The sequence below is a fragment of the Pelophylax lessonae genome, assembly GCF_965119305.1.
Source record: "Pelophylax lessonae genome assembly, chromosome: 8".
NCBI lineage: Eukaryota > Metazoa > Chordata > Amphibia > Anura > Ranidae > Pelophylax > Pelophylax lessonae.
The window spans coordinates 52,777,302-52,802,569 of NC_138775.1; the positions used below are offsets into that span (position 1 = coordinate 52,777,302).

Genomic DNA, 25,268 nt, shown 5'->3' on the forward strand with positions numbered 1-25,268 from the left:
GATGTGTTTATGCAGGTAGTCAGAGGAAAGTTGGTGTCATTTATCAAACTAGTGCACTTACACATAAAACATGAAAGGCTCTAGTCCTTCCTGCTCTGTCCAAAAGTTTTGGCTGTAGTTGAGCTTTAAAGATAAACTCCACTTTTGTTGAGAAAAAAAAATTACCCTCTGGGTGATCTCTGTACATTGCAGGGATTTTAACAAACCTTGTTGCAGATTCCTACCTTTTCTTATTCTGAAGAAATCCCTGTGAGTTTGTGTCCATTTGGTAAGGTAATCTAATGGGAGTGGTTTAATTATCAACCAGCTGGTTCACCTGCAGGGCACTAATAAGGAAAAGTGCAGGACCTGCATCCCTTTAGATGTGATCTCTTATTGGGACTATCTGACCAAAAAAGACATTTTTGTTGCAAGGGATGCTTGAAAACTGATTTGTATCTTAGTGCAGACTTCTGGGAAAATCAATGAGCCAATTACACAAGCAGGAAATTATGTTTCAGGGGAGTGGGGGGCTTAGTACACATTCTGTGTACAACACCTCCAGGTTGTCATATTGCATTGCATTTCACAGAAAACTACAGAACTTCAGATTGAAAAGGAAAGGTCCTTTTAACATTCAATTGCAATAGGACTTGAGTCTTAATTGTATACACTAGATTTAATTTTTTTTTCCCCACGAAAGTGGCGTTACCCTTTAAGCAGCTACAACATGAAATCCAGAATGCTAAAAAGTATACAGAAAACATGGAGCAAAACAAGGTGTACATCTACTGAGTCCCAGTGTCCATCTGTGCATCTTGAGATTGTTCAGCAAGTTTCTCATCATCTAGAAAACAAATATAAAAAAATAAGATAAGCATCCCATATGTTCCATCTGCTCTTTTTTGTCATCTAGTCTGAAAGCCCTATATTTAAAAAGGAGGCGATTAAAGTGACTTGTTGCAAACAAAAAACATGTCCTTCCGAGCTGCACCTCTTTGAAGATCTATACTGGCTTAAACCTCTTCAGCATTCGACACGCTTTCATGAGTGTCAGATGCCCGATTCTTCACAGTACCCTGGGTTCCTTCCACTGGCCAATGTCACTACTGTTGTCCTGTAGTCACATACATAGTACTGTAGCTCCAACTGCTACTCCTTGAAACTAATCACTAGTGATTTTAGTAGCATAAGTGAGCTAATATAAGCTATAATGTAGCTCTAGTCTACTGAGGTTAATGCCCAGCAACTGGTTAAGCGCTTGTTCACGCTGAAACAATTTGTCATGCGATTATACCTCAAGTCGCAGTCTATTGCCGGCAGTGGCACCGCTCCAATCGGTGAGACGCTGTGCTGATTTGCAAAAGTAGTTTGTGCACTACTTTTGCCAAATTTCAGGTGAGACTTCAATAGACATCTGTGCATAAAGCTGCACAGATTTCTTTCAAGTAGCCCCTAAAAGCACACTGACCTGCTACTTTGAAATCGTGCTACTTCATGTGAAGTACCATGATTTCAAAGTAGCATTAATGTGAACCAGGGCTAAATCTGTTAAATCTCTCAGTAGCAAGCAATTAAGCAACATGTAGCTTCTCCCAGAATATCGATGGCGGACGATCAGCACAACAGTGAGGAAACTAACATTTTTGAAAGGGGTTTAGCAATTGTAACCCAAGTACCTGTATTATGACAGGGTTCCCTTCACTACTCCAATAAGTTTCAGCATTTCTGCTTTCTTTGTAGATCTACATGGAGGACCTACATACATATATAGTAAGCTTATTACAAAGCACAGTACAGTTGCCCACAACAACCAAATATTAAGGTGGCCATACACGTATCAATTTGTGATTGATCTAGGTTTGAGCAATTACAGACAAGCTATTCCTCACTGGTTAAACCATGGAACGATGAACCACATATGGTAGTGAAAAACACAAGAAGGGATTAACTCCTGGACACCCACAGTATGTAGATATGCGGCCTCACTGGACTGGGCTTTTTTTCATATCTGCGTATCTGTTTTGCGATGTGTTCCCAGCACAGAGACTGGGGTCCCATACGTTTAACATTCGATGACCCGGAACTCCCGATTCACGTGATCGTTCTTGATAGCTTCTGGTTGGCTATCACAGTGATCAGTCAAGTAAAGATACATTGTATCTCTCACTCTCTCCTTGCAAAGAGATGGAAACAAACTTTTGTAAAAAATAAATTAAAAAAATACCTAGATCAAGGTTTGGTCTAGGTCAGTGCCAGGGTTAGTGTTTAGGTCAAGGGTCAAAGTCAGTAGGATTTGGACAGAATTTTTAAAAAAATGTAGGTAGTATCATGGTCAGTGTTTACGTAGGATAAAAAAAGTAAATGCACACTATTGTTTCTGGGATGTACTACAGTAACAAACAACATATACATATGTGAGATCGTTGCAATAGTTGGGAGCAGAATTTATTTTGAGTTGTTCTTTGGTGGTGGGTTATGGTAGTAACAAGAAATATACAACTAAATTTTAAAAATGAAAAAAATGATTTTTGTTTTTACTATTTTGGGCCAGTTCTCCTTTGATAATAAAAAATTCTTGAGATATGCATTACCATTTACCGCCCAATTTGTAAAAAAAAAAAAAAAAAAAAAAAAAAAAAGGGTATTATCCACCTGGATGCACAAAGTAGTTTTAAAGATATGAATGATTTTACTAACACATGTCAAAGTTGCAAAATCGTGCTTAAGCAATAACATCTGTTTTACCCTTAGGCGTGAAGGGGTTAAAAACGATCAATTAACCCATCTGTTGCTTGACACACATGCAGATATTCATGCAATTGATCAGAAACGACCTTTCAAATTCTGCCACAACAGATCGCTTGTCAGCATCGAAACCCCACTACATTGATCAATTCACGGATCTGTGGTTTACGATTCCAATTCAATGTCAACATTTTTGTCACATTGAACAATGATCATATTAACACGTTTGGCCACCTTTAGATTACTCTAGACTGATCAGATGATTGATTGGTATGTCAATAAAGGCCCGTACGCATGCACCGATTGTCGGCCGAACGATCGGCCGTCTTTTGTCCGGTGCTGTCGTGTAGGTTGAAAAGTGCTAAAGACTGCACACGAATTTTGTCGGCCAACAACAACCGACTGCAGAAGTGATGCCATGTGATGGTTAACTTTCCGTGTGTTTTTTCTTCTCTGAGCATGCCCAGTCTTGCTCATCTGCTGTTTGTCGGCCGAATTCTGTACTGACTGAGGAACAATCGGCCGTTCTGGTGTTGGCCAACAAAAATTTTAAAGCCTGCACGACAGATTCTGTTCGGCCGAAAAGTCGCAGTCGGTTGTCGGAAGCATCATACTAACAAGCCGACAATCGGCCGATCGGACGGTGGCCGAATATTTACGGCCGACAATCGCTACGTGTGTACGGGCCTTAACACTCTGTGGTGGCTCTTTATCTTACAAAGTTAATCTATTCCCAACCCTGACACTTTCAAAGAATTATTATTGGACAGCAGAACTTACTTTCTAGGGTTTGCTGGAGCTCATGAATGGTGCTGAGGAGGACATGGAACTGTTTTCGTCTTAACTCCAGCTAAAAAGACAAAAGACAAATAATGATGAATTTATTTCCAAACAGTATTAGGCTAGGTTCACACATGTCCGGTGCAAATTTCCCCTCCATTTTTACTGCAAATTTCCAAAGCAGTGGTTCAGCTGTGATTTAAATACGGTTCAGATGCTAATCTTTGGAGCTGGCGGCCACCGAAATTATTAACAATAGCTGGTTGGTTAAGGAGCGGGCCGGGAAGCCGGCCCCCATGTTCGACGCTGGTTTTTTTTTTACCCATTGAATTTGTGTTCAAAACTGATGAGATGTGGGATTCAGATTCATTCCCATTGAAGGTAAAGAGCCTGGAATTCACATCTGAATCACACTGCAGAACTCCGACAATGCACAGGACTTTTTTAAATTTGCAGTGAATTTGTACTGCAGCTACACTGCAGATATGTGAACCGGCTCCATAAAAAGCCAGTTTGATTCACATGTCATGTGAATCAGATGAGGTTCAAAACACATGTGAACGAAGCCTTATCCTACACATGTACAGATGATGTTTCATTTCATTCTAAATGTGCCTTCGTTCTGTGCTGCCTGGTTAAAGAGGAAGTATAGTCGAAAAAAAAAAACGAGAAAAAAAAGCCCTGTAAAGAGAAAGGCATAATGAGCTAGTATGCATCGCATACTAGCTCATTATGTAGTACTTACCTTAAAACGAAGCCCCCGCCGTGCCGCCACCTCAGCGAAAGGACGGCGACATGTCCTGCCGTCCTGCTTCCGGGTTCGCGTCCTCCGGCCATCTGATTGGCCGGAGGCGTGATTACATCACTCCCGCGCCTGCACGCGGGAGCCGCCGTTCACGGCACTGAGCTCTGAAGGAACGGCGCGGGTGGCCGTTCCCTCAGAGCGCCTGCGCCGATGACGTCATCGGCAGTTTGCACTGTAAATATCTCCTAAACGGTGCAAGTTTGGGAGATATTTATAGCACCTATAGGTAAGCCTTAATATAGGCTTACCTATAGGTAAAAGTTATACAAGTGGGTTTACAACCTCTTTAATAAATAACAGAGGCCTATATGGAAAAGATAAGCAATAGAAGAGTAACAAGTAAAATTACTGATCGTTTACTTTTTTTATTGCATAAGAGTGTAATGTACTTTTACACTATATACAGTTAAACAATATATTTGGGTATAAGTTGTATGTCTGCTGACCCAAAACTTCAGTACTCAAAGCTACCGCACACAGATACATACATATAAATACAATGTTTTATAAAACGTAAAGCCGATATCTACATTTATTGTCCCTTTAAATAGTTAATTTGGGCCAAGGTGGCCCAAAGAAATTACTACTGCACTAACAGGTACACTTGCTGGGTTTGCTGTATTAAGTTTATGTAGCCTTGGCTACATACAACATACAGCACTGTGTTCCAGCATTAAAGACAGGGACTTCCCATCCCACTCCTGGAACAAAATAGGAGTTGGGCTGAGTGCCACTTAGCCATTCACAGAAAGCTCTGTATTTCTGAATGAATACAAACGCTTCCTCTGACTGGCAGAGGCAGACAAATGAAATCAAAATCTCTGCCTCAGCCAACGAGAAAAAGCTTTGTATTCATTCATAGAACCCGACTATTTTGTTTTGAGAGTGAGATGGGAAGTCCCTGTCTCACTGCCAGAACACAGAGCTGTATACTGTATGTAGCTGCAGCTACATACAGTTAATAAACTGTGCTGAGCAAGCACATCTGTTCAAGCAGTAAATAGTTTGTTTCAACCAGCTTGGCCCAAACAAACTATTTAAAGGCCCCTTTTACACAGGCCGGATCCATTTTTCTTAGTAGGGTTTTGGTCTGCTGAGCAGAGCAGAGTGGGTGGATGACAGGTCTGTGTCTGCTCTGCTTATGCGGATCTGACATGGACACAACCCACTCTGCTCTATTTTGCCAGATTGGATCATATCAGATTAGAGGTAGGCGGGTGTAATACGGACACAGGCTTACAAATAACAGTATTTGTAGCTGCTGAGGTTTCAAATTCTTGTAGGGTGAAGATTATCTTTGAGGAATTTACAATAAAAACAGTTGTAGATGCAGATGATACCTAGCTCATTCACATATTGTAGGCAACATTTTACATTTCCTGGCCCAGAAATAAGACCGGATATCACAGTCTACTCTCTAGATAAAAGTACACAGTAATATTTTCTGGAAAATCATTCTCACCTTGTCTTCAACATTCTCCTTGGTGTGAGACAGCTGCTTCAGCTCCTTGTCCAATGCTTCCAGTTGCCTGAAATATTACACACAGCACAAATCAGACCCAATTCATAACCTGTCTAAAAATTCTACAGAATAAATGAAACAGCCCTATATAGAATTTTACCAGTGCAGTATGTAACCTATTTTATGCCATCACATCCTAAGGTATTTAGTGCAATGCAACAGCTTCAGACCAGAGTCTCACTTCTCATATTAAAATATGAGCTGTCACTTTCCATCACTTCATTTGGAAAATCTAACTGGGAGAGTATAACCCAATATAATGGATGTGGCAGGTAGGCGGAGCTTCAGTACAGAAGTGTATCACCAGGAATCTTCAACAAATGTAAAAAAGTCAAAAAGGCGATTCAATCCCATTCACTGTTACCAGTTACACTTTTTTGTAGTTTTTCTTGTTTAGTCTTTTTCTTTTCTTTCTTCCATTTTCTCTTACCCCACTTTGCTTTTGGTTTCCCACTATGACTATGATGCCCACTAAGACTATGATGCCTACTAAATATATTTGAGCAGCTTAATCCACTAGTATCAGCTTCTATGCATCCCTTTTTTTCCATCTCGGGGTCACCACATTTTTGTTTTTTTTTTATCTGAAAAGGATTCCATCATTCATACAGATAAATGTTTCTGACCACCTTGTACTAGATTAGGGTGTTATTTTCCAGCTCACAATCATGTTCTGTCTCTGGTTCCTCAGTTTATCGAACTTTGACCTGGTCTTATCAAAACAAGGCTCAATCTTCTGTTTCTGTGATTCTTGCTGATGATGTACTATCAAATGTTGGTTCTGATGTATCAGACAAATTGTTTGACATTTGTCACCAAATGCTCATGTTTGTTGTTACTTTCTGTATCTCTTTAACTCTTCAATAAACCTTTATGGAACTATAGGTGATCTCCAGCAGTTGGTCCAAATGAAAGATTTACTTCACTAATACATGCACCCACTTAGAGAGTGCTGTATACACTGTGGGGCAGATTAACTAAAGGCAAATAAGACTGGCCACTTTGCAAGCACAGCTGCATTCATTTTCCCCAGAGCTTAGTGAATCTGGTAAAGCTCTACTAATTTACATCATCCAACCATGTGCAAGCAAAAACACTTTTTTTTAAAAATTTTCCTTGCACCTGATTGGGTATGCTTTACAAAGTGATATAAATAATGTAGCTACGGACTTTTAATATTAGGACAATTACCTGTCCAGGAATCCAGCCAGTGTCCTAACCCAAGCCAAATGTTTAATCGGCTAATGGGTGCTGCCGTCGCCATCTCCACTAAGGGAGAAATCCCAAGTGTGCAGTGCTCTGTGAATTGGGGGGGCTGTGGGGGAAGGAGGAGGTGTGGCGAACTCAGCCAGAAGTGGAGTAGGTACCTGACAAAACCAGGTGGGTGGGGGGGGGGGGTGAGGAGGCAGACAAGAGGAGCTTCCCCTTTTGGGCGGAGATCTGCTTTAACGAAACCCTGGGAAAAAAAATGAGTGCAACAGCACAAGCCTATTTTCCTTTAGTAAATCCACCTCTGTATGTAGCATCCGCCACCTACAGTTTACAGCACTGTTTCAGTAGCATGATGGGAAATTCCCCCCTCACTCCCAGAACAAAACTGAGTTGGTCTGAATGCTGCTCAGCCACCTACATGGAGCTTTGTATTTTCTGAATGAATAGAAAGCTGGGCTGAGGCAGAGATTTTGACATCATCCACTCTGCCAATCAGAAGAGGCTTTCAATGATTCACAAAATACCAAGCTCTCTGTGAGTGGCCGAGAAGCGCTCAGGAGGACTTAGGGATTAGAAGCTTCCATGGCATTGCTGGAACACAGTGCTGTATACTGTATGTAAAGGATGCTACATATAGTGTATACAGTGCTCCCGTGCATGCATTAGTGAAGCAAATAGTTAGTTTGGACCAAACAAACTATTTATAAAAGTTTGCTAAAAGCTGAAGTTCAGCTTTAAATGCCAAAGGTTGCAATGGGATGTATATGAATTATCTTGCCTGCAATCATCTCAATAAAACCAAAATGCCAAACTATATGAGCTCTCAGCATGCATTCACAAAATGTTCCTATAGAAAATAGTGCAAGACAGCTATGAAATACATACTTTAATGTCTCATGGCGATCTGGATGATTCTGTATCACTTTGGCTAATGCATCATACTCTGGGGGGAAAAAAAAAAATACATTTTAAAAATCTATAAAAACAAACATATTACTGAATCTACTAAGAAACATTTGCATCACCATCTTAAATTTTACAGAGACTAAATTTTACTGCTAAAGCTGAACTCCAAGTGAACAACCTAATAAACAGTTGAAATAAGTTAATGCTAACTACTTTATCTACCTTTGAATTTACAGTTCTAGCCACTCAATCTTGTGTTTTATATACCATTCCCACACTGCATAGCCAGATCAGTGACCTCCCTTTTCTCCAGTTCCCCCAATTCAGCATGGTCACAGATCAGTACCAAGCCAGCTGATTGGACAATGAAGTGGCACTGCCACATTGATGTGTTCTTTGCTCTGGTCAGCAATAGGGAGGGTTTCATTTTTTTCAACCTAGTCATTTATTGAACTATGTATATCAATTTTATTTCAAGTACAAGTGAACTGCATAACCTGCTAAAATGTCTTTCATACAAAGGTATTTCATACAAAACAGGATATTTATTACAGGACAATTTACACCCCCATGATCATCATCACCACTATCTTGTAGAAACTTTAGATTAAAAATGATTGTTTAGCAGTTTAAAGCCGTACCGTATTTTCTGACCTTATTCTCTACAACACCCGGTCACACATACTTCCCTCGGGATATATAAAGTTCAGCATACATTAAATAGAAATGTCATACCTTGACGATTCTTTCGAATCCGCTTGGCTTGTAAAATCTGTTTCTTGCATTCAGCTATTTTCTCATGTGCTGCTGCAATACTACTCTCTGGAAAAGAAAGATCAGCAGGTCATTCTGACATCAAACTCTAAGCTGATATATATCGAACAAACCCCCAAACCCCGATTTAGAACTGCTTAGTGAAATCTATAAAAAAGTAAGAAAAATGTACAAAGCATTCACCCAACATGGCAGCCTCACTTAGGTGGGAGTGAAGCCCAACATACCTTAAAGTGGTTCAAAAGCTAAACTTTTTTTTATCCTAAAGTGGTTGTAAACATTTTTTTTTAGTATTATTATAAATAAAAATATTAAAATAAAAAATCATGTTACACTTACCTGCTCTGTGCAATGGTTTTGCACAGAGCAGCCCAATCCGCTTTTTCTGGTTTCCCCCGCCACCACTCCAGGCCCCTCCTCTTTGATGGGTGCCCCATGGAAAGCGGCTTTCCATGGGGGCGCCTGCGTGTTTTTTTTTTCCCCGAGTCCCGCTGCTGCGTCCATCAACAGAGACAGCGGAACTCAGCCCCGCCCCATGTCACAGCATTTGACTGACAGCAACAGGAGCCAATGGTGCCTACTGCTATCAAGCTATCCAATGAGGAGGAAGACAGCAGCAGGAAATCTTAAGGGCCAGTTCACACCACATGCAGTCCAGTGCATTTTTTCTGCATCAAAAACGCATGGATAGTAGTTTATATGGTTTTTAATGGCACAGTTCACATCAGTGCTTGCAGTTCCAGTGCATTCCAGTAAAAAAGTAGAACATGCTGCATTTTTCCTGCACAGGACTGTACTGGAATGCTGTAAAATGCAGCAAAAACAAACTGGAACACACGTGCCTATTTAAGGTTAGGGAAAAAAAAGGGGGGGGGGGAATGCACTGGACTGCACCAAAAACGAGTCACAAAGGCACTGGCACGTGTCAAAAACACACAGGCAAAAAAGCACCTGACTGCGTTTCTATAGTGTGAACTGGCTCTAAGGCTTTAGAACCACTTTAAAGCATTGCCTGCATTAAAGTAAAAAACATTTTACAACTTGCTTTGCTCCCCCTCCTCTTTAAATACTTACCTGACTCCTCAGTGCTGTGCACGGCTGCATCTCTTCTCTCCTCTCTCCCTCTGTTCACAGGACAGAGGAAGCATCATCCAAATGCTGTGAGGAGGGAGCGGGGGTGGGGCAGAGTCGTACTGTGCGTGTCTATGGATCAAGCTCCCCCACATCGGTCCCCATAGCAGGTGGTTTGCTATGGGAGCAGATTGAGAATAGGAGGCATGGACAGCCCCGGCAAGAGACCTCAGAAGAGGGGGTTCAGGGGCACTTTGTGCAATTCCCGTTGCACAGATCAGGTGAGTATAAATTGTTTATAATTTTAATTTTTTTTAAAAACATTTGACTTGAGAAACGCTTTAAAAATGCACTCCTCGATCATATGGTGAGGTCTTGCCCGGCGGTCCAGGCCTTCTGGCAAGCAGTGGTGGCTGAGGTACAGGGCTTAGGGATTTCCTCTGTGACCTTAAGGTGTTACTGCTGGGCATATGTGAGTCAGTCTCCCCCGGGTGCATGTGCGACTGTTTGTTTTTTACCTTTTATTTCATGCTAGGAAAACGATACTGATGGGGTGGAAATCGGCGGACCCTCCCCGGGTCTCCTGTTTGAAAGCATTGGTTAACTCTGTTCTGCCACTGTATAAACTCACCTACATGGGCAGGGGTTGTCCACAGAAGTTTAACAAGGTCTGGGGTCCTTGGCTGGGATCCCAGGTGGTACTGTGATGTCCTGCTCCTCTGGATCCTACCCTTCTGCTGTCTCATTCTATTGCCAACTGGCGTTCCTGCTGCCTTCCACTCCTTGTCCCCTCCATCTCAGGTTTTGTTTTTCACGACTTCTCTATCCCCTCTGCCTAGTCCCCTCTGGCTTACCCACTGGAGGTCCCTTTATCTTGGACAATGTGCCTTACAGTTGGTTTGTCTGCACAGTAGGCATCTTCTCATTGGGTGACTTATTACTACTTAGATTATAAATAAGTGGCTTTTGTGGGTGTTTGGCTGGCACTACCTTTTGAAAAAAAGCATTTATGCTGAAACGCGTCAAGGCCACGCTGCTGACAGCCTACCTTTGCATCTGTATACGCTCTTTACCACGAGATGTTTGTAAGTGCAATTTGGTGTATTTTTATTGAATAAAAATTTTAGCAGTGTTACACTATTTTGTGCTCCCCTGTTTTTTGGTTCATTTCTGGCCATTTGACGGAGTGAGAGCCTCTCTGGTGTGACGGTTCATATCTGCTATCACCTCTTCACCTCAACATCAGTGACCTCAGCCATCCCTTCGGATTATCCATCCATTGTACAACAAGCTGATTTGACTCCTATGCTATATGGCATTTTGAGTCTTATCCTTCTGGTGAGCACATTATATCTCTATATCTTGCTGGTGTTGGGATCCAGTGAGCACTTCAATTATCACCGTTGTGGACTGTTTTCACTTCACATATGGGACTGTTGATTTGATGTTCACTTTGATTTATTTTGCAATTTATTTGTATTTACCTTTCTTGGTATATATATATATATATATATATATATATATATATATATATATATATATATATATATATATATATATATATATATATATACATACACACACACACACACGTTTATATTGCTAGTATTTATTAGCGCTGCACTTTTTGCCACATTTTGTTATTGACAATTTTCTTGTCAGTTGTTTGGTGTAGCAGCTTTTTTATGGTTAGCGCAATACTTTTGCTTTTCATTTACAGTTACCCTGGGTCTGAGAACATAAGGGTTATTTAGGATGGGTTCACTTGCTGGTCATTTCACCATTTTTGTCTGTTTATACTTGACTACTGTGTAATGTTGATTTATGATTTGTACCCCGCCTGTTTTGATATAGAATTCATATGTATACTGTGCTGTTCATGTTGTTTGAAACATCAATAAAAACGTTTGTTTAAAAAAAAAAAAAATACACTCCTGCACAGCACTAAGGAATTTTCTCATGATATCTTGGATCTTGAACACTTAGTGCCGGTTCACATATGTGCGGCTGCGGCGATCGCATGTAATGTCGGAGCGCACTGCTCCTTCATGCGATCGGCTGTGCGGTGCGAGTTCAGCCATACACTTTGTATGGCTAAATTCGCACTGCACCCACAGCAAAGATGCACAGGACCCTTTTTTGCAGCCGCATCAGGATCGGATCGCACAGTGGTTCACACTTGTGCGATCCGATCCTGTACGAACTGTAAGATCGCACTGCGATATGCGATCAAACTGGGGGTGTCGTTAACATTTCATTGACACCCCCAGCGTATCGCATATGGCAGTGTGAACTGCCAGGGGCGCGTTTGCGATGCGGGAACAGGCTGCCAATTCGCAGCCTTCCCGCATCGCATAAGTGTGAACCGGCACTTACACAAGGCCACCAGAAGATAAAGTGTAAGGTGGGGTTTTTAGTGCCGGTTCACACTTATGTGATGCGGGAAGGCTGCGAATTCGCAGCCTGTTCCCGCATCGCAAACGCACCCCTGGCAGTTCACACTGCCATATGCGATACGCTGGGGGGGGTCAATGAAATGTTAACGACACCCCCAGTTTGATCGCATATCGCAGTGCGATCTTACAGTTCGCACAGGATCGGATCGCCCAAGTGTGAACCACTGTGCGATCCGATCCTGATGCGGCTGCAAAAAAGGGTCCTGTGCATCTTTGCTGCGGGTGCGGTGCGAATTTAGCCATACAAAGTGTATGGCTGAACTCGCACCGCACAGCCGATCGCATGAAGGAGCAGTGCGCTCCGACATTAAATGCGATCGCCGCAGCCACACAAATGTGAACCGGCACTTACACTTTTTTTTTTTTTTAATTGTTTTAGCTTTCACTGCACGTTTTTTTTAATTGGGGTAAGTGGGGTTCCCCGATTAGCAGAGTCTGTCTTATGTACACAACTTTTTTTTTTTTTAATCTTGAACTTGCCCATAATTTCCAAAATTGGTGAAATGACAACACAAAGGTAAAACATACAGGTCTAAGAAAAACACCTTAGGATATGGTTCAGCCTTGGTGACTGGCTGCTGAATTGTGAGAAGGCAGAGGAGACTTCATGTATATCCCATATCTGGAAGTACTAGGCTTTTTCCGGTTTTCATGCCTTCCATGCAGAAAACCACTTTCTTTACCTAGTATTGGGTACAGGGTCCCTTTAGTTTTTCTTTAATAAAGGATGTATTAAAATATAGGCTTAAAAAGCATACCTTAGTGACATTTCATAAGCATTTCGTATAAACTGACTCAAAATGTAAACAGGTAACTGATTTTAACACTTGCTTTCATTTTCTGCACCGGATAGTCTCTCCTTGCAAAACACCTTTAGTTTCCAGCAACCTCCTCTTCTGAATGGTCTGAAGTCATACACCAGAAAGTTTAATGGTTCCTAGAATGGTTCTTTCTTTGGCTACACTGGTTTGGTATTATATAGGATATATACAGATATTGAGACATGCTTTGCTGGCATGTTCCTTTAGGCCCGGTTCATGCTAGTGTGATTTCAGATGCAACTTGCGTTGCATAGAATCGCATGACAATGGAAACCACATTATTTTCTATCATGCCCATTCACATCAATGCAGCACAGCATGACCCAGTTTTGGAAAAGAGGTGCCAATTTAAAGTGAAAAAACAAACAAGGGAAGCGCACCCCCTAGCACAGTAAAACGATTAAATCAAATAAAAAATGAACAAATATGCACTCACATATGCTCCAAGAGTACACCGTGCCCAAAAAACCAAGAGCATCTTGAATGGTATAGTGCAGAATTCACTTCTAGTATTTTCCTGCTGGATCCTCACTATCTCTCGGCCCCAGAGAGCCGGTATACTATAGGAAAACCTTCCGAACCCATAGCATGATGATGACAAACACAAAGGTCCGTGAAGAGACTGGCAGCCGGCCTGAAGATTAGCGTGCGTCCAGGAAAAGCTGGACGGGTTACCATTGATAGAACGTATTTCAGGGGTGTGGCCTCCTTTTTCAAGTATTTGTTTTATTGCACTAGGGATGCGCTTCCCTTGTTTGTTTTTCTCTTTTTAAGCCTGTCCATAATTCGTGCGCAGACAATAAAGGGATGACTGAAAAGGTCCGGGCGCATTGAAGGCTGTACTACTGAGGTTCTGGTTTGAGTCACTTAAATGCGAGAGTGGGATTATCTGTAGATTGCTGATAATTTGATGTGACTGCAGTGTGTGATTCTGGCCACAGAGTCAACAATAATAATGCACCAAAAAGAATGGATATGCATTTTTGCAAGTTGTTAAACCTCCTTAACAACCTGTATCCAGTCTCCTCCTCCTACCAAAAAGCGCAATAGTGTAAAAAACACAACCAAGTGGCACTACATAATGGCACTGAAAATCAGAAACACAACCAAGTGGCACTACATAATGGCACTGAAAATCAGATCAAATCACAGCTAAAGTAGTGTGAATCTAGCCTTAAAATGACAGGACTCTGTACTTTTATACCACCATGTACTCACAAAAGCTGGGAGACAAAGCCTGAGATAAGGAAAATGACAACACTCAGATTCCGGACTTCAGGTGACCTCTGTCTCTCACACTCAAGCTGGAGTGTGAAATTAATAAATAAAAAAAGGATAGATCGGGGGCACATTTTCTTTTTAAATGTTTGAGAACATTTTTAATTTCTTATACGAGCCTAGCAGTGCTCAGTTCTCTTTAGTAGCATACTGTATACCATTTTTTTTTTCAGTTCAACATGTTATAGGGCCCATTTTTTTGCATTAACACAACTAGTTATCACACATTAAGGTAAATTGCATTAACGCAGCCCATTCATTCTGAACATATATTGCACATAAACAAGACCCATGCAGGGCCAAAACGCACTTTGAATCCTTTGCTGTAGCCTGATGTTTTAATCTAACTTTCTATTTAATGTAATGGACATAAGTCTAACTTCCGCCTGGCAGCACTAGGGTCATCGGTTTAAATCCCAACCCCGGGACTATCCGTATGAGTTTTGCATGTTCTTCCTGTGCCTGCATGGGTTTCCTCTGGATACTCCAATGTCCTCCCACACTCCAAAGACATGCTGGTAGGTTAATTGGCTCCTGTCTAAACCGGCCCTAATATGTATGACTAGGGACATTAGATTGTAAGCTCCTTGAGGGCAGCGACCGAAGTAAATGTACAATACAGTGCGTGTATATATATATATATATATATATATATATATATATATATATTACACAACACACATTATTATATATATATATATATATATATTTTACACAACACACATTATGTATGTATATATATATATATATATATATATATATATGTGTGTGTGTGTGTTGCGTAAATTATCGGCCCTATACAAGTACCTGTATTAAATGAAAGAAATACAAATACACTTCCTTAGATGGAATGAAGATGTGAGTTTTATTCATCATATTTTGGATGCAACGATCGATTTTGACCTAGTGGCATACCACAGCACAGAAAACAACCTCTTGAAAAAAAAAAAGTGCACCACTGTAGATAACTGTAGTAAGTGAGTCGTGAAAGCCAAGTAAAATGCATGGCATTGTACATCGCCTTAGTTTGTGCATTGCGGTGACAGGCAGTAAAATGCGATAGGCTTCTACACTTTCAGACAGAAAATGGTACACCAGCATGCACCTCGTCCTCTGCCATGTTTGGAACCCAGAGCAACAAAGGAAGTGCTACAACCCAAAACTCCTATAAGGATAGACAGGGTGGGATCAAGACATCTGTGCCCAGATTCATGTTTGGAACCTATCCCTGGCCATCAGATATTGAAGTGGCACTACTGAGCAGCTCTGCCACTTTCACCGCTTGGCCTGCTAAACCCCTCTGCCTCAGAAACCTACTGAAAGAAAACCAGGTAAGCAGGTTGGGCTGTGTTACACCAAACAAATCCATAGGGGTTCCAAGTAGAAAGACCCCCACTTATCTATTTGAAGCAGAAAATCTCAATAAAAAGGTAAAGCAGCACCTAAAGAGCCTATACCCTGCTCTGTTAGGACCAAACTTCAAATACAGAACACACACACAACTGATATAGAATTTAGCATCGTTAATCTTTACCAATGTCACTGTAGATCTTCTCATAGTTCTCCATTTCTCGCAGGTTCATGTCATGTACAAGGAGAGTTTTTCCCATTGAGAATGAACACTGAGACAAAGTGCTAAGCATCCGCTGGTACTGGGTGTACCTGGCAAATTCAGAGAAAAGAGTGAAAACATGTAGTTAGAAAGTGAAATTTTACATACAGTAGAAGTGGTTTTGGTCCGTGTTTACAGTCTCTGGTTAACTATGCGCAACCACCACCTCTGCTAAGTCTAAGTGGTACCTGAATTTCACTACCAAAAATTTAAAAATATGGGTAATAGAACTGTGGATCAAGTGTCTTCTTTGTACATAGTAGGGATTTTAACAAACTTTGCTGCAATTCCTACCTTTTGTTATTCTGAAGAAATAGCTGTTTGTCTGTAGCCATGTGCAAATGTGGATGAGAATAGGAGTGATTTTATAATCATTTATCAGCTGCTGCACTTGCAGGGTTCTAATGAGGAAAGTGGCATGGTCTGCATCCCTTTAAACATAATGTCCCTTTGGGAGTATCTCACCAAAAATTACATTTTTGTTGCAGTGGATGCCCAAAATCTGATTTCTGGGAAAATTAGTGAGCCAATCACAAGCAGAAAATTACATATCTGGGGGTTGTTCTGTATATCATCTGTGTACAGAATGCCTCTAGGGTTACCATATTGCATTGCCAAAAGGCTTGCTGTTTGTATAATAACAAACATTTTATACTTATCTGCTCTGTGTAATGGTTTTGCACAGAGCAGCCCCTATCCTCTTCTCGGGTCCCCCGCTGATATTCCTGGCTCCTTTCCCCTGCAAAGTGCCTGCATTGCAAGCTGCTTGCTTGGGGGGCACTCAGCCCCTGTTCATTGACACACAGAGCGTGGCTCAGCACTGCCCCCCCCCCCTCCTTTTCCCTCACTGGCTGTGATTGACAGCAGCAACCAATGGCTCCCGCTGCTCTCTCTGAGCTAATGAGGTGGTGGAAGACCCAGAGAACCTCTGCTCTCCAGCACAGCACTGGATTGAGATCGGGCTCAGGTACGTATAAGGGGAGGCTGGGGGGGGAGCTGCATGCAGAGTGTTTTTACCTTAAAGTGGTTGTTGTTAAGCCACTTAGTGCTGGTGCTACAATCCCCTGTTATAATAATTGATTTGCCCCAGTGTTTGTGTTTTGTAAAAAATACGCTGCTAAATACCTTATTTTATAGCGTCTCATGTGACTGGCCACCTTTCTCAATCGGACAGCAAAACGGGTGGGGCAGAGAATCCCCCGTTGACGTCAGCCAGAAGGAGGAGAGGAGGGTAGAGGCGTCCAGTCACCTGAGCTATTAAGCGGGTCATATTTACAAAACACATACACTGGGGCAAATCATTTTTTATAACATTTTTTTATAACAGAAGGGATTGTAGCACCAACACTAAGTTAGGATAACAGCTGGAAGGGAGGGCCAGGGAGCAATCGGAGCTGACAGGCAGGGAGGGGAGAGGGGAGAGGAGGACAGAGGAGAGCTACGGATGAAGGAGGCACGTAAACTGACCACGGTGTCAGGGCTCAGCCACCATGATAAACCGTGGTCAGTTTACAGGGGGGGGAGGGGGGGCAGAACCAGGCAGGATTAGCCAGGTATTTCAGGCGATAGAAATAGCCAAATTACAAAGTACAAGCACTGTGTTGCTTAACACTTAAAATCCTCCTTAGTACAGTCAACAATGCACCAAACCAGGCTGCTGATCGCTGGAAGAACTAGACTTTTCTTCAACCAACACCTCTATGGCTTCAGCGTCTAGAACACTCAGGAACCCACATCGCATTGCTCTACATAACACACTATTTGCTAGAGAATTCCTGATTTCCTTGCACTTTAAATAATTTGTGTGGGCCTGCTTGGACCTTAAAAATGATTTGCATACCAGAATGTACTGGCTGCTGCTTAGGCTGTAATATACTGCATTCGATTGTGTTATAATAAACCACTGTGTTCCCGGCAGCAGTACCAGAGACTTTCCCTCCACTGCTGCATACAGAGAAAGTCATTTGTGCCAAATTTCTTTTATTCAAGCGGAGTTCCACCCAAAAGTGGAACTTCCGCTTTAGGTAGTTGTAACCCCCTGACATGCCACATTTGGCATGTCATTTTTTTTTTGGGGGGGGGGAGCGGGTACCTAGTTTTGACAGGTACCCGCTCCCACTTCCGCTCGGAGCGCCGCGGCACCCTGAGCGGAAGTTCTCCTCTCCGCCTCCCTCCCTGCAATCTTCTGGGACATGTCAGAGGTCCCAGAAGATTGCCGGCCAATCACGACGCTTAGCACAACTCGCGCATGCGCAGTGCGTACCCGGCTGTGAAGCCGAAAACTGTCACAGCCAGGTGCTCACACCAGTGATGCCGGCGCCGCAGAGCAGAGAGGGAGAAGACGGCGCATCGCTGGACCGTGGGACAGGTAAATGTGTGTTTAGGCTGGAACTCCGCTTTAAGGAAAAGCCTTGTATTTTTTCAATCAATACAAGATTTCCTTGGATTGACCGAGGTGGAGATCCTGATGTCATCCACCTGCCTCTCCACTTCAGTCAATCAGAGGAAGCCTTGTATTCACTGAAGAAATATAAGGCTTTTCCTATATAGTGGAGATATGGGACGACTGACTCACCCTGAATCTGGCAGGGGAGGGAAAGTCTCTAGTACTTCTGCCAGAACACAGTGACTCTTACTGTAGTAGAACAAGCTACTACAGTAGCTTACAACCTATGCAGTAGCCTATCCTCTCTGGAATGCAAATAGCTTGTTTGGACCAAGCTAGCCCAAACTAGTTATTTATTAGTAGATTCCAGGAAACCTAGAAATCTCTTTAAGGCTTCTTTTAGACTTTTGGTACTGCTTACTGCTCTTTAAAAAAGCGACCTGCGGAGGATTGCTTTTCAGTGGACAGTATAGCAGTGGCCAGAAAGCTTATAGAAGTGCTACTGGTTTTTATTTATTTTTCACTTGCCAAATGACAATTTTACATTGTGGGACCATGCCACAACTGCAAGCTGAGTGTTTGGCTCATGGTTGTGGTGCGGCCCCACTGAAATCAATGGGCGAGTTTGATAGGCAGTGGTGCCTGTCAAACGCTGAACTCTGAGTTAATGCTTTGGCTGCTGCATGTGTACAGCTATATTGTTACAATTTCAGTGGGTGGCCAGGGAGCAGTAAAACCCTGGCTCAACCATCTGTTCCCCTCCTTCCCGGCCGCCCCTCTAAAGATTCCTTAAACAATATATAGTATCTACAATGTTTCAGTGAGATAATTTTATCTCATATGCCAGTTTGTTATAAGGCCTAGAAAATATGTTCATATTCAAAAGAAAGTATCATTCATGGGGGGTGATATATTTTATAAAATCACTTTTGTACCAACTTCCTAAAAACTGAATAGATCTTAAAATTCTGCACCATATAATGAAGTTTCTATTAATGTGAAAGATCCAATGTTTTACATTCTTACCCATCCTCCTGAGATCCAGAGTTACACCATTTTATAAAACTTTTCACCAATAGGTTGATTCTTCGGTCATCACCAGCGCCATCCCCATCGATTAGAAGACGTTTACGAATAACTTCATCTATACAAAGATACATTTAGAAAATGTTTCTTAATATCATAAGTAGCCACCGGCCACCTGTCATAGTGAATTGGGCTGGCGGCCACACCTAGCCGCTGGTTAGTGGTCTGCGGATTTGAGATCCGATCTCTTCTTTGCCTTTTTTCTGCAGGGCTTCCAGGATGGATCACAGGAATTCTCCGTACTCAAGCTGATGAATCAGAGTTGCTCTGATTTATCCTGGAAGCTCTGCGCAGAGAAGATGGAGAAGAGCTGGGATTTCAAATCCCCAGATCGCTGGACCAGCTTACCTGGGCACTGACAGCTCATCACCCATAGAAATAAGTACAGCGGGGACTGAGGAGGGTGGACGATGTTAGTTAGGGCTGCACGATATTGGGGAAAAAAGAACATTGCGATATTTCGTTTTCAACGATAAATATCGCAATATTTCTCTTTGTTTAATGCATAAAAACAAAAGCTGAACACTTGGTGGAAACATTCAATCAAGAGAGCAACCAGACCCATCTTTTCAAACTGGATGAAATAGAAAGAGTGAGGACTTACAGTTGTGGTAGGAGGTAGAAAAATACAGCCCGACGTGACATCTGTCCCACACGTTCCCTCTGCCGCCCTGGAGCTAGTTCTCTTGAAGGAGCCGTGAGCGCGGCACAGCGAACCAATCCCGTGGTAGCGGCACAGGGAACCAATCAGATGTGCAGGCACGCGTGATTGGTTAGCTGTGCAGCTGCTTACGGCGCGCTGCTCACCGCTGAACGTGTGGGACGGCTGCCAGCACTGCGAGTCCTCCTCCCCCCGACTTCTCCCTGCCTAATGGTAAATATCGCGTCTTCGGCGATATGAATATCGCCCACGCGCGCAGAACGATAGTCGATATCACATCGACTATCGTTCAGCCCTAATGTTAGTTCACCTTCTCATAAATGGTGAACTTAGGCCTTATCTATATAGGTATGCTCAAAATATCCTGCCAGAAAAAATGCCTCTAATCTTGCGTATGTGCATGCGTTAATGTGCAATTATAGGCATATGGTGTTTAAAATTGTAAAGTCATTCTATTGGCTAGATTTTTCATTTATTCTAGCCATTGGAATAAGTGAATGCTCATATGTGTGTAAATCAGGGCTCAACAAATCCCAAGTGCCAGGTTGCCATGGCGACTACAAATTGCGACACGGCGCCTGGGCTTTTGTTAGCCCATTCACTGTTGGCACCAGCCAGTGGCGGAACTACCAGGGTCACCCTTGCGACCGAGCCCTGGAGTTCTGCCACTGTGGCTCCTCTGTGTTGCTGGTTGCAGTGCTCTGAGATTGTCTCTCTCACGCAGCCCAGAGCCGGCCCTGACAGTTTCCCCCTCCCCCCTGCACAGACAGGAGAGAGCTGTATGAGGGGGGAGCAAGTTGAGGCTGGGTGTAGAAATGTGGAGGACTCTTGAGGTCTGCAAGGTGGCACACAACAGAGGGGGGGGGGGGGGGGAGATGTAGATGGCAGTAGGCTGTAAAAGAGGGAGGAAAATGAGGAGACGGGTCCCCTATTGTGGTCAGTGGACTGTGCTCCAGCGGTGGCTGTTCAGTGTAGAGGGGTTGTGGAGTTGAGGTCATACTGGGGTTGGAGGGGACTAAAAAAGCCAGTCCATGGAGGTGATGAAGAGACAAGCTCAGGCCAGCCCGACGGACTCGGGATGCCGTTTGTCCTAGCAAGTGGCAGATAGGGACTGGGTGGAGCTATGCAGGGTCACTTGGTCACAGCACAGGGAGTCTGGCCAGTGGTGCAGGGGGTCACGAGGTACTGTGCCATGCCATGTGGTCATTGTCCCCCCAGCCATCATCTACTGCCCAAGGTCAGGTCACCTCTGAGGTCACCCACTGACGTTCCTTTTAGAAGATAAAGGGGATCCTCTGATTATATGTGGGGTGGAGGGGGACTGTCCACTAATTACACAGGAGCAGGGCTCCTGTACTGGGAAAGTAATCTTGGCGTCTTCCAGTCTGCTCATTCCATGGAATGATTCTGCTACTTTGTGTTGTGCTGTCTGCAGGTGGAGGATGTGCTGAGCAGTAACAATCTGTAGACAGTGTAACTGAAGATTGGCAACAATGTACAGACTTCATACTCTTCTCATCACACTGACTTCCCCTGCCTGTGCTCTGCTTCATTCATCCTGTAAATAATCAAAGTTGTTGTACAATAAGGGCCAGTTCACATTTGTGCGATCACAGAGATCGCATGCAATTCGGAGCGCACTGCTCCTAAATTACATGCGATCTCTGTGCGGTGCAAATTTCAGCCATACAGTTTGTACGTTTGCACGATTCTGTGCGAACTTGCAGATCGCACTGCGATATGCGATCTCAACTGGGGGGGGTGTCGTTGACTTTTAATTGACACCCCCTGCGTATCGCATATGGCAGTGTGAACTGCGAGGGGTGCGGATGCGATGTGGGAACACGCTGCATATTCACAGCGTTCCCGCATCGCAGAAGTGTGAACCGGGACATAGGGTCCTTTCACACAGGCTTTCTGCCCGGTGGACCCCGTTTTGCTCAGCAGGGATCGATCCGCCGATAAAAAAAAAACGGACAACAAAAACGGAGCGCCCGTGTGAAAGAGGCCTTACAGGAGTGAATTCCCTTCCTAAGGGGAGATTTCCTCTCACTTCCTGTTGTCTCCCTCCAATTGTAAGTAGGAGTCGTTTGTAAGTCGGATGTTTGTAACCCAGGGACCAACTGTAGTATGTATGAGCCTTAAAGCGGAGTTCAACCTAAAAGTGGAAGCTCCGCTTATCAGACTCCTACCCCCCCCCCCCCCCTTCGGTGCCACATTTTTCACCTTTCGGGAAGGGGGGGGGTGGGTACAAGTTTTTTTTTTGACAGGTACCTGTCCCCACTTCCAGATTGCACTCTTGGCACGATCACTCAGAAGTTCAGCCCCCCCCCCCTCTCCTCCTTTCCCCGCCGCTGGGCAATTCAGAAAAGAAAGCATCATTGTCTGTAAGTTTATCTTACAGACAATGGTGGTGGCAGCACCCCAGAGCAGATGGAAACATCAGTTGGGGGGTGCCAACATCGCTTGATCCCTGGACAGGTAAGTGTCCTAATATTAGAAGTCAGCAGCTACAGTATGTGTAGCTGCTGACTTTTGATTTTTTGCTTTGGGGGGGGGGGGGGCAGAACTCCGCTTTAGGCCCCTTTCACACATGTACGACCTGAAAATCACATGACTTTTATGTGACTTGAAGCAACGCCTGTGTAATCTTGAGGTCTATGGACCTCAAGTTATAGCAAAGTCAGACCAAAGCAGTGCAGGGACTACTTAGAAGTCCCACCGATATGAACAGTACTCATTGGAAATCATGGGGTACAACTTGTCATGCGACTTTGCAGTCCCAAGTCACAGGACAAGTCGCACAAGCGTGAAAGGGGCCTTCAGCGTCTATGCACACATGCGTGTTTTTACAGGAAAAAAACCCATCACTTGTGTGTTCAAGAGTTCAGCGTTTTTGGCTGAAAAAAAAAAAAACCACCTAAAGAGTCCTTTCACACGAGTGCTCGGTTCCGATCCGCCTGTCAGTTTTTTAGGCGGATCTGATCGGATGATGCTCCATGCATCCCTATGGGGCAGCGGATGTCAGTGGAGACATGTCCGCTGACACCCGCATCCGATACTGTCCGTTAAATCTGGATGTATGGAAACCCTATTTTTCATCCGTCCAGGGGATCGGATCGGATTAGAGCAGACAGGCGGTCCGCTCTCATCCGATTCCCCCATAGAGATGCATGGGGCTCTGACACCTCCCTCTCTGCACACAGAGCGGAGAGGGAGCGGTCACCTTCCTGCTCAGTGGGGATCTGTGTTTACCATCCCCTGCTGAGCAGCACGGATCCGCCTACGGAGGCGGACCGAGTGAAAGAGCCCAAATGCAGGTAAACACATCTAAATGTGCCTAAGCTCTAGTCACCTTTGCATTTATTAGTTTCAATGGCCAGAATAAAATTTTACTGCCAAAAAAAAGTTAATGCCCAAGCATTAGACCTGTCTAAGTGTATTTGCAAAATGGTGGCTAAGGTGCATTTTTTAAGCTACTTTTCTCCTGCCAGATTTTAGAAGAGCCCCAGTGTGCACGAGGCTCTGAGGAAGAGGCAAGGCCTCGAAACGCATCAGCCCTCTGTCTACATGAGACATCGGACTTTTCCATTTGATGCTGTTGTTTGGAATTGATATGCTGATTTACCACACACGTTTGTGAGTAGTTGATTTTAACTTCTGTTATTAAAAAGCCTGCTGAGGATAATGCGCTAGGCTGGTGCGCCCTTTCTTTGTGTTTGTTTTGCACGAGGCCTAAACCCTGTGTTGTGTTCAGCGGGTTGTACCGCCTCTGAAAGGCACCCATTCAAGTGAATGAGGCTGCGCCACAACAGCCAAAATGCATAAGGTTGCGGAACAGTGGTTTAGCCTTTTCAGGGTGAAAACAAGCGACATTATATATATATATACACACACATATATATATATATATATATACACATATACTGTATATATATTGCCTCCCAGCCGCAGATTGCTTTTCAGAGGGGTGTTGCGAGAGCTTCTGTAGTTCTGAAGGTGGTGGTCACTGGGGCACATATGAGAGTGAATCTTCCCAGTGGGGACACAGACAGCAAAGGATCTATAAATAAAGAAGTATCTATAGGACACCCCAGTCCCCCCTCCTACACAATGAATGTTCTGCTCACACACAATAATAGACACCCTAACTCCACTAGGCCTCAATGGTCTATATTCAGTTTCTGAACACCGTGTTATCAGCAGACTCCATGGAGGACATACAGGGGCCTATGGCCTGCTCCCCTTCCCCGCCAACCTATTCCTCCTCATAGTGGACACAAATATCCGGCTTTTCTTACACTAGGAGTTCTCACACATGATACTATGGTGCCGGGGGGACACTGAGGCCTGTATTCCCGGGCTCCCTTCTTCCCTACAGCCGGGGTGTAGAGTCTAGGCCGCGCCGAACTCAGCGTTCCTATCTTGGCCCAGCGCTAACTCCAGCCTGGGGCTGCTATGCGGCCTGTGCGGTGACCGCTGTGTAGTCTCCTGGGCGGGGGGGCCGCTACGGGGAGGAGCAGGGCCCGGACTTACCGTCGGTGACGGCTCCCATGTCGGCGGGTAGTGAGGTCAGACTCCCACAATGCAGCAGCCGGGAACAAGTATGGAGGCCGCGCACACCGGGCCGGGCTCTCTATAGGTGAGGGGAAAACCGGCGGGGGAGGGGGGGGCCAGGACACGCCGCCCCGAGATATACTGACGGGGGCCCTCTACACATGGAGGGGAATGTGCGGCCTGCGGGGCATGCTGGGACTTGTAGTGCGGCAGGGCCGCAGGCAGCTCAGTCATCTGGGGTCATCTGAGTACACGGGCTGGAGGAAGCAGTGCATGCTGTGGCCAGTAGTCCCCTGACTGCTATAGGGGTCGTGTACATACATACTCTGCATATATACTGTACATAGATCACTATATAACTGATACTGGGAGTTCCTCCAGTGCTGGGGGGTGCAGGGTGCCCCCACCATGGTGATATCCATATATACTGTCCATACATATCTATATATCTGATACTGGGAGTTCCTCCAGTGCTGGAGGGGTGCAGGGTTCCCCCACCATGGTGATATCTATATATACTGTCCATACATATCAATATATCTGATACTGGGAGTTCCTCTAGTGCTGGAGGGGTGCAGGGTGCCCCCACCATGGTGATATCTATATATACTGTC

General features: G+C 44.0%; 2 protein-coding genes across 2 annotated transcripts in view; one reads left to right on the plus strand and one right to left on the minus strand.

Moving 5' to 3' along the window:
- Positions 1-667: 667 nt before the first annotated feature.
- Positions 668-24,872, minus strand: THOC7 (THO complex subunit 7). Its single transcript, XM_082265413.1, has 8 exons — positions 24,634-24,872; positions 19,377-19,494; positions 15,887-16,014; positions 8,688-8,774; positions 7,932-7,989; positions 5,775-5,841; positions 3,508-3,577; positions 668-826 (listed from the first exon to the last, which is right to left on the minus strand). The coding sequence occupies exons 1-8, from the start codon at positions 24,650-24,652 to the stop codon at positions 768-770; spliced, it is 606 nt and encodes a 201-aa protein (XP_082121539.1). The 5' UTR covers positions 24,653-24,872; the 3' UTR covers positions 668-767.
- Positions 24,705-25,268, plus strand: part of ATXN7 (ataxin 7) — a 213,729-nt gene continuing 213,165 nt past the window's right edge. The window contains exon 1 of the mRNA XM_082265407.1: positions 24,705-24,739. The gene's annotated coding sequence lies outside the window, so the exon portion shown is untranslated. The remainder of the gene's footprint in view (positions 24,740-25,268) is intronic.